Source organism: Sarcophilus harrisii, chromosome 3 (assembly GCF_902635505.1).
Source record: "Sarcophilus harrisii chromosome 3, mSarHar1.11, whole genome shotgun sequence".
Classification (NCBI taxonomy): domain Eukaryota; kingdom Metazoa; phylum Chordata; class Mammalia; order Dasyuromorphia; family Dasyuridae; genus Sarcophilus; species Sarcophilus harrisii.
Genome location: NC_045428.1, coordinates 356,398,760 through 356,414,812, shown reverse-complemented (window position 1 = coordinate 356,414,812; position 16,053 = coordinate 356,398,760). Strand labels below are relative to the sequence as shown.

General features: G+C 30.9%; 1 protein-coding gene across 1 annotated transcript in view; it reads right to left on the bottom strand.

The window, feature by feature from the left end:
• EPC2 (enhancer of polycomb homolog 2) overlaps nucleotides 1–16,053 on the bottom strand; it is a 166,654-nt gene that overhangs the window by 29,106 nt on the left and 121,495 nt on the right. Inside the window, exons 4-7 of the mRNA XM_031960047.1 lie at nucleotides 13,834–14,040; nucleotides 9,009–9,157; nucleotides 7,715–7,847; nucleotides 4,242–4,433 (exon numbers count right to left, since the gene is read on the bottom strand). Coding sequence (XP_031815907.1) covers nucleotides 4,242–4,433; nucleotides 7,715–7,847; nucleotides 9,009–9,157; nucleotides 13,834–14,040 — 681 coding nt within the window. The remainder of the gene's footprint in view (nucleotides 1–4,241; nucleotides 4,434–7,714; nucleotides 7,848–9,008; nucleotides 9,158–13,833; nucleotides 14,041–16,053) is intronic.

Here is a 16,053-nt window from a genome sequence, read left to right as displayed (position 1 = left end):
ACTTTGTACTAAAGCTTGAGATCTAAAAGAGATATTCACTCTTCACGCCTATTTTTTTCACTGATTCCCTTGCTGGTCCTATAGCTTTTGTTTATTTCAAGTGAAAAATTATTTTATCTATCCTAATAAAGTATCTTTTCATAACTTTGGTATAGTATTAATTTTGTAAATTAACAGGCAATAGTAATTTTTATCATATTGGATATTCTTTCAGCTATTTAAGTTTTTTTTTACAGATCCTTTTGAATATACAAATATTGAGTATTATTTTGAATGGGAATTTTTCTATAATTACTTCTTCGACTTTGTTATTATAAAAATGCAGCCTTTTATGGTTGCAAGCCACCCCCCAAAAATTTGTCTACCATTAACCAACCTTTCTGCTTTTATTTATTTTTTTATCTTTTCTTATTGTCAGTGCTAGCATTTTCAGAACTATAATCAAACAAAAGTGGAATGAATGGGGCATCATTGCTTTGCTCCTCCCTCAATTAATTGGAAAAAGTTCTAGCATATAACTTGCATATGATGTTTCCTTTTCTGAAATTGTTATTATTTAAAATCTCTCATGGTGAGAGATTTTGGGGGAGTCTCACTTGTATATATTATCTTCTATTTCCTTTGCAGTCACAGTTTTGTTGTCATAAAACTATACACAGTGCTAATTCTTTTTATTTCTCATGCTTTCTGTTGTGATTTTACCATACTCAGTTTTTATTTTGTTGACTGGATTATTCTTCTGTTCTTTTCAATCAAATTAGCTAAAAATTTATCCATTTGGTTAGTCTTTTAAAGAATTACTTTTTAGTTTTATTAAAGTCTTTTTGGCTTCAATTGATTTCTCTAATTTTCAAGATTTCTGATTTTATGTTTATTTGGGACTTATTTCTTGGATTTCTTTTTTTCTTTCTTTCTTCTTCTGTTTTTTTTTTTCCCTGAGGCAACTGGGGTTAAGTGATTTGCCCAGGGTCACACAGCTAGGAAGTGTTAAATGTCTGAGGCAAGATTTGAACTCAGGTCCTTCTGATTTCAGGGCCGGTGCTCTATCCACTGAGCCATCTAGCTGCCGTGAGTTTCTATTTTTTTTTTTTAAATGCACAATTGATTAATAATCAACATCACATTTTCTACTTTGCTTATGTATACATTTAGGCATATAATACTCTTTTCTTAGGACCTCTTTGGCTTTTGGAATACCTTAGATCTACTAGGTCTAATTTTTTATAATAGTCTATTAACTTCTTGTGTCATTCATTTCAAATTGGTACTTTGGCTTAGGGCCCTGCTACTGTGTTTGAAGTGGAAGGTTTTGACTTGTTTAATCTGAGTTACTATACTAACTTCCACTTCTGTGAGGTTCTGAGTGCTTTTCCATACAGCCTAGGGAACTTAGGATTCCTTAATGCCATTCCTAGCCTTTTCTAAGATCCCTGTTATGGGGGATAGAAGCCTTTTCTAAATGCCTCTGGACAAAAAAGCAGAGTACAAGATTCTCTGACCATTCTCTGTTGCTAAGGGAGGTTGTCATCTTATCTGTCTGCTCTGTTGGCTTGTCTAGAAGCCCCTTTCTCTATCTCCTTTTTGTGGTGGCATTTTGTGAAGTTCTAGGGAGGAAGAAGTCTGCTATTTTGGTTGCTCATTGTATTTCTCGATCTTTATTTAACTGGGTGGAATTTTTTTACTTTTTCAATGAGGTAAATATGTGGGATTGTTAGGCTGGCTGCCATCTTAGCCATAAGCTCTTAAGTTCCACTTGTTGGTTACTTTGCAAAAGGAATTCTTGGTCAGGTACAGATTAGACTAGAGAACTTCTACTACAGTACCTTCAAATCTAAAATTCTTTGAATTGAAGAGCTAGAAAGGAAAGGGTTTCTCATGTAATAAGGAGTCACTGGGTTATTAGCAAGGATACATTTCCTTTTAAGTTTTTGTGTGTTTCTTACTATATGTAGGCAGTTCTTGACTTGGAATGATATTAAGAAGGTTAGTCTTCACACTTCCCTGGGGCATAATTGTAGAAGAATCATTTGTCCTTTTTCTTCTGTGCAAATAATCTAAGTATTCCTTAAGAGTTTAGGGGAACTGGCCTATGAGAGATAAATGCTAGAGAACATATTTGTATGAAACTTCTTATTAAAGGTGAACCAAGGCTATCCAAGGCTATGATCACTTAAGAAGCTTAAGCCTCAGACAAGTGGCATATGGATAAACCACAAGATCATTTCTGAGTCCAACTAACTCTACAAATGCTTCCTTAGTCCCCTCACCCGCCCCAATAGAACCAGAAATTTAAATTTTATGCTCCTCATTCCATCAATCTCAGTTGGTATTTTTGGCCAGTATCTCTCAAAACTCTGGCCACTTTGGAAAAGAGTGAAGTTTTATAGTTTTCTCCTGCTTATCTTTTCTTGAAGCATGCACATTGACGTTCTTAACAATTATAAGCTTCACCTCAACTAACAATGAAGAAAAAGGAGATGAGAAAACAGAAGATGGGAAAAAGTGAAAAAGAAAAGGTCATATGGGTGAAATGAAGGGCAAAAAGAGGCTAAAGTAGTGAAATAAAGTAGTGGGAAAATTTCCTTAAGCAAAAAACAACAACAACAACAACAACAACAACAACAACAACAACAACAACAACAACAACAACAACACTCTTATCCTTTTAAAAGCTATGCCCACAACCACTTCTACAGTCTTCCCAAACTTATGAAGGTTAATTTTTGTTTGTCCTCATTATTAGTCCTTCTAGCATTTTAACAAAATTTCTATTGTATTTCTCTGACATAAAATTAAAACAATTAGAATAAAAGGTTAGAGAACAGATTTTCTTTTAGTTGACTACTCAAGAATGTTTGTGAGCCTCCATTTCTTCTTTCATAAAGTGAAGGAGTTGGACTAGATGGTCTTTAGGTTTAGATTTATCACTAAATGAAATAAGGATGATAGAAAAGGCCAAAATCAAATAAATTTATATTTTGGTTCTTGAAAAGTTACATTTAAATTAATATTTCATAAATTGAATTATTTTAAGTATACTAGAACAATTACTATATTGAAAACCTCTATGAATCATATTGTTATAAAACAAAAATTTATTTTATAATGTGAAGAATCATTTAAAAATGTTTATGTTCTAAAGAATTTTTTTTAACTTCAAAGAATCTAAGTTAAAATACCAAAATTATTATCTGTGTCAAAATCTAGTAGGCAAATTAATTTTGGCCAAAAATTCATTCTGTATTTTATTAGGAAAATGTCCTGGTCATTATTAACCTTGGTTTTTCAAAAACATTATAGTATGACTTCAATATACAGAATTTCTCATCATTTTCTACAGATATTCCCTCAGGTTTCTTAACAAATTCTAAAATTTTTTATCAAGCAATAAAATAGCACATTGCCTTAGCACATTGATGTATCTTCATCACATGGGATCCCACTAGATAAAAACCTTTAATAAAATGATCTTCCTTGCATTGCTGACTTAGCAGGGAAGGAGGAAATGGAGTAGTAGTGATCTATGTGCTATATTTAGTAACCTCTAGTTCTGCATTGTTGGGTGAGGATTTTTCTTTCATTCTGTTAAGAATCTTTCTTTTACATTTCTAACTCTAACAGATGACTTAACAAGCTTTCCTAATAATTCCTGCCTCTTCTAACTGACTGACACATATGAAAAGTTAAATATTACAAGATTCTCAAGCATTAAAATCTTTTAAAATATTATTTCATCAGTTGATATGAATAAAAAAATTAGTATTTAAAAATGTAAATAACTTGTGCTTCATCATTGTTAATGTACATATATATATATATATATATATATATATTTTTTTTAAGTCAGGCTATTTGAAGGTGGAAAAAGGTGAAATTAAGCATGAGTGGAGCCCAAGCATGTGAGGAGTGAAATTAATGCAAGGAAGAGGAACTTTTAACTAATTTAGTAAATACATTTTCTATAATATATTAATTTTTAAAATATACTCTTCGAAGTAGCACTTTTTACAATGAATAAAACCATCAAAACTTTTAGTGAATGAATTTTACAATCATACATTAAGATTGAAAGTTATACAGTAAACAAAGGAAATACTTTAATTTCTAAAAATGTTTCTATTATCCAAGAATTTGAATAACAATTTTTGATTGAGAGAGGTTTTTTACTTGTGCCAACTAGAAATTACAATAATGTTGACATCAGTGACTAAATCTTTTAAAATAAAGTGTAAATTAAGTACCTGTGGGAATTCATCCTCATCTGAGCTGTGGAAGTCATACTGTTTAATATCACTCTTATTGATCACAGGTAATGTCTCAGTAGTGGGCTGCTGAGGAGTTATCAAAGTCTCTGCTTTTGGCTTCTTTGGGTACTTCTTCTTTTGACGAACAACATCAGGTGCCTCTTCTTTTAAAGATGAATGATGAGGGTGCTGTTTGTTATAATTTTGCCCAAGATGAAAGGGAAAATGAAAATATTTTATAATTCAAAGAACCTAAGCTGCTCTATGAAAACCAAAAGTTTTATTTAGAAGTTATTTTTTATTTATTGTTTTGAATATGGAAATGCCAAGGCATCTATTTCAAAGTATTTTATTTCCCATTAGCTACAATAAAATCAATCAAGGGACTTGAATTTATATTTTAGTGATAATAAACTAAAATTAATAGTGTGACTTTGGGGATTATTCAAATGTTTACAATCCAAATACTATAAAATATTTGTATTATCTTTCTTTTTTCTTTCATTATAGGCAATGAATAATGATAACTTTTTAGTTAATATTATAAATAAGGAATTAGTTGAATTCAGTTTATGAATCATTTGTATGCCTGTTTAGTAACTTGATTTATTTGGGAGCAGTGTTTTAAAATTTGAGGTTAATTAATTTCAATGAAAATGAAGTTTCATTATTTTAAAATATATTAATATTCTTAGTCAACTTCACAAACAAAAAATATACAAATCTTAAGCTGATGGCGAAGTTATACACACAGAATGGAAACACATTATAATTACTTTAGAACCAAAGATATTTTATATTATGAAAATAAACTTAGTAAAGTATAATGAGAATGAGAAACAAAAACAGAATAAGATAAAAACATTTTCTAAGAAGCTACCTAAATAGAAAGATCTGAAACATGACAAGAAAGTTAATATTCTTTCAAGTTATTATATCTAATATGACAGTCACAACCACATATGTGGTGTATAAGAAAGAGCTGGAAATCATTACCACCAGCTATATCAACCTAAACAATAAAAATGCTGAATACAAATGAAGGGATACATACATACTTCAAAGACTCAGCATACACTAGAAGTCCATACTGATTCAGATTTATATTTTTACAGAAAGTACATGAAGAGTTTAACAGTTAACATACACACATACAAAAAAAAAAAAAAAATTAGCACCGAGTTAAGCAATTAAACTTTTAAGTGCCCCTTTCAGATTTACAAAAAGATGTGGACAACTACTGTAAATGATGGGTAAGCATTATATAAAATGCTATCAATCAATAACCAACAAACCAAAAAATGAAATATCTGCTATGTTCCAGGCCCTGTTAGAACTGCTGCCTCAATAGAGAGTGTACCCACATATGTTAATAAGATCATACTTCCAGCAAAGTGACCACTCCTGTTTACCCTAGGATAATTATTAAGCCATGCTAGCTCAATTATGAAGAATACCAACTTATTGCATTACCTGCACTAACTAAACAAGTGTGCTGCACTGACAAATGTTTTCTAGAGGCAGATAATTTAGAAGTCATTCTTAGAGACAAGGAAATGCACTACATGAACTCTATCTGAAATTTATGATGCCATGATAACCAGTAAAATATTTTACTTTTAGAAGTGAAATAAATTACAACTGCTAGTCTTCCTTCACTGACAGAAAAAGCAAAAGAAATTTAAAGATTAACAGACTTTAAAATAACAATTTTCAAGATTCCAAAATGAACTATTAGTAAAAAACTTAATTTTCCTATAATTTCCTTTCTGTAAAAGAACTCTTTAGTAACATTCCCTGTTTTATAAAAGGTTAAAGTTATCCTCCTGAATTTTATACATGTCTTGGGCACACGTGAAAATTGAGTTACAAAGAAGAAAGTATCTGTAAAAAGACAGGTAGGAAACTAACGATGAAAAGAAATATAGGGGGGTGTGTGTGTGTGTGTGTGTGTGTGTGTGTGTGTGTGATTTCTTACCTTTACATAGTGTGTATGTGTTCTTACCTTTACATTCTTCCTTGATAAAAATAAAAGTTAAAGAACTATTAGCATAAAATATTTTGTTTCTAAACTTCAGTCTGAAAAGAAATATATTTTATATATTTATTTCCTATAATGGAAATATAGCATGAAGAGTAGTACCAACATGGCTCACATGGACGCAGAATACAAAGAGAAATAATGCAGAATAGTGGATAGCAATTAAATAATAGGGGTTTTTTACTTCTACTTCTGAACAAGTCACTTAACTTTTCTAAGCTTCAGTTTAGTTCACCTGCTAAAGGAGAGTAGCTGAGTAGAATAAGCTATAAGAACCCTTTTAATATTAAGATGCTATATAATCTAAATTTAAAGCTGCTTTTTTTTCTCCCAGTAGGCAGTAAAATTCAGGTCCAAATAAAGTCACAACTTCCTTCAGTTTATGACTTGTGAATTGAACGCTTAACAAGTGCAGCTGAATAATCAATGACCAAGGATGGGAAGGGATTTAAGATTCAGGCATCCCTTCCAACACTAGGGTTCTATGATCATATGCATTTTAAATTTTTAAGTAAAACAAGGGGCAACTTTCTCATAAGTACCCAAACACCTCGATCCTTTCCTCTTGGTTGCAAAATTCTTTTTTGTCTTTGTCTAAGGGAAAAGCGTTCATGCATTTGTAAAATAGATAACTAATATTTGAAACACATAAACATTATTTTCAACTAGTTTAGAATTGGTCAATCCTAGGGTTTTGATAAAACCAAAGAATGGAACTAACCTTAACATCAAATATTCTTCACATCACATAATGGGTCAGTAATTCAATTTCTGAAACCCTAATATCATTTGTATGGTCAAGTTTTTCCTACCTAGCTAAGTGAAGTATTTTATGTATTTGAGTAATTTTTTTTTTTAAATTAAGAGCTCCCTAAAAAAGGTCATTCCATTACTCAACAAGTATTTATCAGGTATCTAATATGTATCAGACACTGGTAAGTGAATATAAACAACAATGAATGAAATAAATTCATAATTCAATCTGAATGCATTTTGAAATGGTGCCACACATCTAAGTAAGCAATGAATAAACATGATCACAGCAGTTTAGTGTGGGGAAAAAAACTTTAAAGTTCAATTAATCCAATCCCTTTGTTTTACCAGTGAGAAAACTGAGGAACAGAGAAGTTAAGTGACTTGCCTATAGTTATACCTCTTTAAATTTGAAGATAAATGAAGATGATAACAAGAAGAAATAGTCTACAAGGGAAAAAATTAAAATTTTGATGTTCAACTTTTAAAATCTGCCACCATTAACAAAGGACACTGAAAAAGATAGTGATTATAAATATATTACAGTTATTTAAAAGGATAAATAAAAAATTCAATTTATTTTTCGATTTATACTTACAGATTTAAGTACTGCAATCAACACTTACTTGAATCTGGTCAAATTAATCAGATGTAATTTTCTTCAAAAGTTATTTACCTTAGCTTTACATTCTTGGACTTTATGATGATTTCCATTATGAAGAGTTGCTGGAGTGGCATATATTTCTTTCTCTGGTCTATTAATTTTCACTTCATTAAGGATTTCACCACCATAGTCTCCCAAATGATATCTTTAAAATATGACAAAAAACAATGCTATATATTGTATACAAACATGTTGACCAGAATGCAGTAGGCCAGAACCAACCAAATACATGAAGAATATTTTCTTTGTATCTCATTTTTAGACAAAAAGAAAATAACTTCATATTGGAAGCTTAGCAAAAAAATAAAACTTTTTCATGACATGCACTGAATTTCTAAATTGTCTACACTTTTCATGGGAACATGATATACAGAATATTCCCCCTGAGATACTGAGAGTATTTTTATTCACTAAACATCAATTAAGAATATTAAAGCAGAAGTGAACACTAATATATCTTAGAAACTATTTCATCCACTAAAACTGAAATACCAAGTTTTTCTACTTAATCAATTAACTATAAAACAAAACTAATTTAAGATTTAATTCCCTTAAATTGATTAAACTTTTATTTTATGAATACTCAGTATACTAAGCATACTATAATTATGAAAATATTGTACAGTATGAAAACAAAAGACCAACAAATTTAAATCTTTTTTAAAAACCCATGCAATTATTTTATATTTTTAATAATATTTATATTTACTAAAGTGTTATTCTAATGCTACACTATAGCACACAAGTGACCTTAGTTCATAAAAATCTATACAAATAGAACACAAACTTTGAAAGGTTTTACTATGAACAAGGATGGGGATTGAGGGAATGAATATCAATTTTCTATGGACCAGATTGGCTTAATAATTTGAGATAAACTCATTTATCACAATGATCAATTTCACAATTACTGTAATTCTTAAAGATAACATACTAAGTTATAGATATAGAGGAGTTTCAATAGTACTCATACTGGCCTAACTATGTTGAAATGCTAGAAAATACTGAAGCAATAAAGCCCTATTCCAATGTCTTATTGTTATGGCATGAGGTGAACCATGCATTCTTGAAGACTTTCACAAGGTCTGATATGACCTACCAAGTTAAGTTTAAAAAGGCTTACAACTAATAGCCATGACTTATAAACATATCCCATGGCTTATGATCTACATCTATAGAATATATATATATATATATATATTCGAATGAAGTTACACAAATTTTTGAGGTACTGGAGAAAGGATTTTTAAAAACTCATCACACAAATGCACGTTTAGCCATCAGTGGTATGAAATATCAGTGTTACCTTTTTTCAACAACTTCTAATGTTAAGTGCAATAATTCCCGTTTTGTTTTCTCTCGTCTCTTAATCATTTCCAAAATTGTTATGGCTCGGCTAAATTCTCGTCTTAATTTCAACATCTTTTCATATGAGGCTTCATCATTTTTGCGATTCTATTGAAAAATGACAATTTTAAGATTATAATGAACAACAAAATGCTATTTTTCATCTTAGCACAGAGACAGTAATGAGCACATTATTATTATTATTGAAGACTGATAGAAAGACTTCTGTGAATAAAGTCAACAAATTTAAAATTTTTATTTTATTTTAATGAAGTATGTAAAGATTAAATATCTAAAAATAACCAGAAATGTAATATTTTTCTCTCACTCTAATTTGGGACCAAAAAAAAAAGATAAATAAAAATGAAAACAGCAAATAAGCTTTATCCTAGTGATACTAAGAAAAGAAAGTTAAAAATTAAATGTTTGATTATTAATTAGCATTATGAATTTGAGCTAATGGGAGTAAGTGAATGACTGACAGTGATATAATGATGATAGTAAAATGTTTGAATTTCAGATTTTTTTCATGAGAAATAATTCATTTGCAAGTAAATAGGAGGAACTCAAAGTTATTGTTAAAAATATTTACAGGTAGAAGATAACTAGGTATTAGTATCTACAATGGCCCAATAAAGGCCATTTGCTACCCCCTAAATTTGACTTCAACAAAAAATTTAAATTTAATATATAATCACACTTTTAATACCCTTGAAAAAAACCTGTCACTTTAGGCAAAAACCCAAGAGCTAGGAGTAAAACTATGGCACACGGGTAATTTTTCTAATATTCTCAATGTTTTTGAATCTCTCCTGGCCTGACACATTTTTAAAAGAACAGATAAGTCCAAAGATGACATACTATACGGATAATGGAAAGAAAATAATAATGCCTAAAATGATTTAAAAAAATAAAGTGATGATTAAAAGGAATAAAATATCTTTATTTTAATTTAAAATTTTTAAATAAAAACCCAATAATTATTTTAAATACATTTTTATATGTTTAAATAATGTTATATACTTATATATTATTTTGCTTTCAAAGAAATCCTATTTTAGGACTATGCTCTATATTAAAGGCAACCTACATTTAGACTAATGCAAGTCATTAAGACCATTTGCAGATGGAAAAAAAAATCAATTGTGTATCTAAAGTTTTGCTTAGCCATTCATTTATTTTTATTCATTTATTTATTTATTTTTTATTTAATAGCCTTTTATTTACAGGATATATACATGGGTAACTTTACAGCATTAACAATTGCCAAACCTCTTGTTCCAATTTTTCACCTCTTACCCCCCCCACCCCCTCCCCTAGATGTTAGCCATTCATTTATACTCTACAACTACATTCAATCTACATTGTACAGAATTCTATGTTAATACTCTGAGATTCCACTGAACATTTATCAGATCAGCAAAGATGAGAAAAAAGGAAAATTTATCCAAGAGAATGTGAAAAGACAAACACATTAATGCATTATACTTGTGGCCTTGTGGATTGGCTCATCCAATTTTGGAAAGCAATTTGAAACCATGCTTCAAAAGTTACTAAACTAAAGAGATTTATTGATACCAATACTAGGTCTATATCCCAAACATAAATTCTTGTGGACAAAAATCCATATATATATATATATATATAAAAACATAGTAACTCTTTTTGTTAAATGTGTGTGTGTGTGTGTGTGTGTGCGCGCGCGCGCACGTGCATATCAAAAATCAAGAAAAAAGGAAGTACCTATCAATTAGGTAATGGCTGGATAAAGTATAATATATGAATGTAATGAATAGTATTATGCATAAAAAATAAAGAAAAGGTTTAAGATAAATCTGGGAAGACTTCTATGAACTGAGACAGAAGGAAATAAGCAGTCCAGGAAAACAATTCATACAGTAACAATACTGTAAAGAATAACAACTTTGAAAGATGTACGAGCTAATTGGTACAACGTATAGAACAAAGGCCCTGGAGTCAGGAGAACCTGAGTTCAAATTTGACCACAGACATATGACACTTATTAGCTGTGTGACCCTGGGCAAGTCACTTACTTAATCCTAACTGCCTAGCCAGGAAAAAAAAAAAAAAAAGATTTAAGAGCTCTGATCAATGCAATGATTACTTATTACTTATGACTCCAGAAAACTGATCACGAAGCACATAACCTATTTCCAGTCGATATCAGTCTGTCAAGAAGCAATAATCAAACCCCATACTATGTCTCTGAGCTAAGTAACTAGGTTTACAAAGAATCTAAAAGACATTCTTAGCTTTCAACGAATTCATGGACTAATGGAGGAAATAATATTAAAACTACTAAATACAAACAAGATATATAATAGAATAAACTGGGGTAGTCTGAGAAGGAAGGCACTAATAAGACTGAAGAACAGAAAAGATTCTTACAGAAAGTGGTGTATTATCTGAGACTTGAAAGAAACCAGGAAAGCAAAGAGGCAGAGATGCAAGGAGAGTATTCTAGGTTTGGAAAACCTGAAAATGCCTGAAGTTTGGAGATGGGAGTAAATTAAAAGGAAAAGCAAGGAGGCAAATGTTCCTGGATTGCAAAGGATGTTGAGGGAAGAAAAATTCAATAAGATTGGAAAGGTAGAGAGGCCCAAGTAGTAGGTTTCAAATGCCAAACAGGAGGATTTTTTATTTTATCCTGAAGGTGGCAAGAGGCTCCTGAAATTTTAAGAGGAATTGGGGAAGAGTGAAGAGGAGCTGAAATAATCAAATCTGTGTTTTAGGAAGATTAATTTGACAACTGAGTGAAGAACGAACAGGAGAGAGAGGCGAGGCTTCTTGCAGGGAGAGCAACGGCAGACTGTTATAATAGCCCAGGTATTGGGCATATATACCACAGAAAAAAATAGCATACATGAGAGAAGTTATGTGTAAAAATGATAGGCACTAGAAATAGACTGGAAACAGAGGAGAATAAAGAGTCGAGGATGACTGGGAACCTGGCTGGGTGAGAGGGTGGTAGTGCCCTCAATAGTAATAGTAATAGGGAAATTTGGAAAGGGAAGGGTTTGACAGGAAAAATGAATTCAGTTTTGGACAAGTTAAGTTTAAGATATCTACAGGACAACCAGTTATGAGATGTCTAATAGACAGTTGGAGATCAGAATCTGAAGATTAGGAAAATAGTTTTGTTAATCATCAGCATGGAGATAACTAAGTAAAATAGCACAGAGTAGGAAGAGAAAAGAAGTCAGGACAGAGTCCTGAAGGATGCTGCTTTTAATTTGTATGACCTGGACAAAGATACAGCAAAGGAAAACTGAGAGTGGTAAGATTAGTAGGGAAAAAACTAGTATGGAAGATTAATGAACCCAAGATGAAGAATGAGATATATATCTTTATGCATGAAAAATGGGGATGTCCCTTTGTTTGATATGACTGTGTTTTCCTAAACGAAAATATAGTTTTAGGAAAACTCTATCAATCTATATGTGAAAGCTTAGCATCCTACCTATTAATAAGTAAAATATAATACTTGCTGTACCTTCTGAAAAAAAATTTAATAAAGTTTATCAAGCAAATTCTTAAATCACAGTTTTGAACACAAAATTTCAAAAATCCTAAACAAATATATTAGCTTTTCATTTAACACCAAGAGACTCCTCGTTTCTCTTTTTAGATCTCTTGTGTATCTATGTGCCTAGACTCTAACTTAAAGTAATTACTCAAAACAGGCATTAATCATCACTCCCAAAAAAGAATATAAACATTATCATCAGCATCAAAACAAATATTCAATGCCGACAATATATTCATCAGGGCACTGCACTTTACTGGATGACATGAATTAAAATAGAAATATAAAGGGGATCTTGCACTAGAAGAGCTGACAATCTAATTGATAAGACGGGATACAGAAAATCATAATACGAGGCACCTTATACTCAATAACAAATGCATGATATAATTAATATGAAGAGGTAATTACAGTGAGTTGGCTTTATCTGGGAATGGCTCACAGAGGAAGGTATGAAGTGGGTTAGGTTTTGGAATAACACATTTGTAAAGCACTTATTTACAAAGCATTTAAAAATATTATCTCACATAATCCTCATAACAAACCTGGGAAGAAGCTGCTATTATTATTCCCATTTTAAAGTTGAGGAAACTGAATCAGACAGAAGTTAAGTGGCTAGCCCAGGCTTACACAGATAATAAGTAATTGATGCCAGATCTGAACTCAGATCTTTCTGACCCCAGGCTCAGCACTCTTATTAGCTAAAAGCTGTCTCTAACACTTCCTTTATGATTTTCCCAACTATGGAAAAGAACAGAGGATGGGTTTATACATTTATTGTTAATAAAAATATAATTGTGGCTACATTTTTTATTAAATCTTTGAAATTAATCATTTGCCATAAACCTCTAAACCAAAAGAAAGGTGAAATAATCAATTCATAATTCCAAACCTATTTGTTTTGACTGGAACTCGGAATGTTAACTTCATTTTATCAAGTAAAAAGGAGAGTAAATTTACATTTGTATACCCAATACAGGGAATAAAGTTCATACATGAACTCTAAGTTTGGTAAACATAAAGTACAAGTTAAAAATGAAACACCCTTATTCAAGAACTACTGAAAAAAAGAAGTTCAAATAAAGTTGTTAAATTATTTTTCTTCAAGAGCATTAAATTCTGTCAATCTCTAAATTATGTTCCAATTATTGAAAACTATTTACGTCATTAGCAGTATATAAAAAAAAATCCTAAACATCATTAGGCTAAATGCATTTACATCTAAATTATCAATTACCTTTCGAGTCTGCATTTTCTCTGTTCTTCTTCGAAAAGCAACATAAGGGTCATTGTTGGTAGAGCCATCTCTTTTTTCTTGTTTTATCTGAGGAATGAGGGATGGCCCCCTGCAGTTTTTACGTTTCCTCACCCAGTAGTCATATACAGCCTTAATAAGGTAATCATCCTCATTTAGCAGCAGTTTTGCTTCTTGGAGTGTTACAAGCTAAATGAAAAATATAAAATGCCATAAGTGACAATATTTGAAAAGGAAAAAGAAAAATGCTAATAACATTAAACATATATACTTTCACTTTTACCAAATAGTAAAAATTACCACCATTACCAACAATTAAGATGACACATTAAAACCCAAGAATGTATTAGTTTTAAAATTATAACGGCTCTTTTCTTGAGAGTCTTTGTCAAAGGTTAAGAAAAATGTTTTGAGAACCTAATCTGAAAGCTAAATATGCTTAAAAAAAAAAAACACTCATGAAACGGGAAAATTTATAGAAGATATGAATACTTGTAATATTAGGTTTTTAAGTTCCCTAATTTTTAAATTGCTTTAAAGTACAGTGGATTTTATGTTCACAAACATGAACTTGCAAGTGACTAATATTTCTTATGCACAGTAATTGCCTATCAATTATTAGTACCCAAGTGGGGCTTTCTGATTTTTCTGCTTTCTTGAAAAAAATTAGACATTTCATGGGGTCAGATGCCAAGGTCTGAAAAATAAAGTATTCTTATACTACAATGTATTGCCTGTATAGGTATTAATATCTTGGTATCACAAATAAAAAACACAGGATAAATAAACAGATGTTAAATATTCCATCTCTCATACTTGCTTGCCAAATATATTAACTATAATTATTATATACATTAACAGATGACTACAATGGCACAAAGTGAATGTAACATATCGTTCATACTTGGCAATATTTATTTAAGTAAATATTTATTAAGTATTAAATTTATTGGGTCAATATTAGTCTAAGAAATCACAGTACATATAAACAAAATATGAAATCATGCCACCATGATGTGACTTAGCAAAATCTAGCAAATTTTTGTAGATTTCCACCCTTTCTTAACCTCCTTTAAATTCATCCCCTCTATTCTGGCCTTTTCTCTAACTCATATATTTCCCAGAGGAAAAAAAGAACTATGTGCATTAGCTGAAAATATTTTACTTGAACTCAAAGTGAAAGAAGCAGAAAAGAGAATATAAAAGATAACCCAAAGGTTACTAATATCAAAACTCTCAGAGTTTTGACAATTTCAAGAACTTAAAAATTTAAAAAATAATATTTCTCACCCAGAAAGAATAAAATATGTGCAGAGACTCATAAAACTCTTTTCTCTGGTCATCAGTTTTTAAGCATTTTTAATGAAGTTTTTAACATCAACTATAAAAATATATATTTTTTCCTACAATTTTTATGAGCAAAATGTTTTATGTCTGATCAAATGGGCTGCCCCCACATTCAAAAATGTGCTTTCCAGTAACTATATGAATGAATGCCAGTTTTTTTCTGGAAACTTCATTGAGACTCATAGCAATAATATATTCCAAATGGTAGTTCAATATTTCTTTGGGGAGTATTCAAAGACCAAGTTGAGGTAAGGTTTTATATACCTGTTATTATGTTCTATATTCTTATATAGGAGTATCTGTAAGAACTGGATGGATTTTTCCTTTAGAAATAAATCATATTATTTTGCAAAATATAAATCTAGTGGTCTATCTCTCATCTCTTGTCTCCCCCCCCCAAAAAAAAAATGGCTTTAAGGTCAACTAGATGGCACAGTGGACAGAGTGCCAACCTCAGTCAGAAGGACCTGAATTCAAATCCAGGATACTTGACACTTACTAGCTGTAAGATAGTTGTTCAGTTGTTTTTAGGGTGTGCAATTCTTTCTGACTTCATTTGGGGTTTTTCTTGGCAAAAACACTATAGTGGTTTGCCATTTCCTTTTCCAGTTCATACTATAGGTGAGAGAATTAACACAAAGTGGGTTAAGTGAGTTGTCCAGGTCCCCAACAATTAGTAAGTGTTTACGGCTGGTTTTGAACTCAATTCTCTTCCTGACTCCAGACCTGGAACTTTCTCCAATCGTGCCACTTGGCTATCCAAGAAAATTACAAATAACCAAAAGAATATCTAAATATCTAAAAAAGAATATCTACTCTTCTATTAGAGTAAGTCAAGTAAAAGGAGTAGACCTC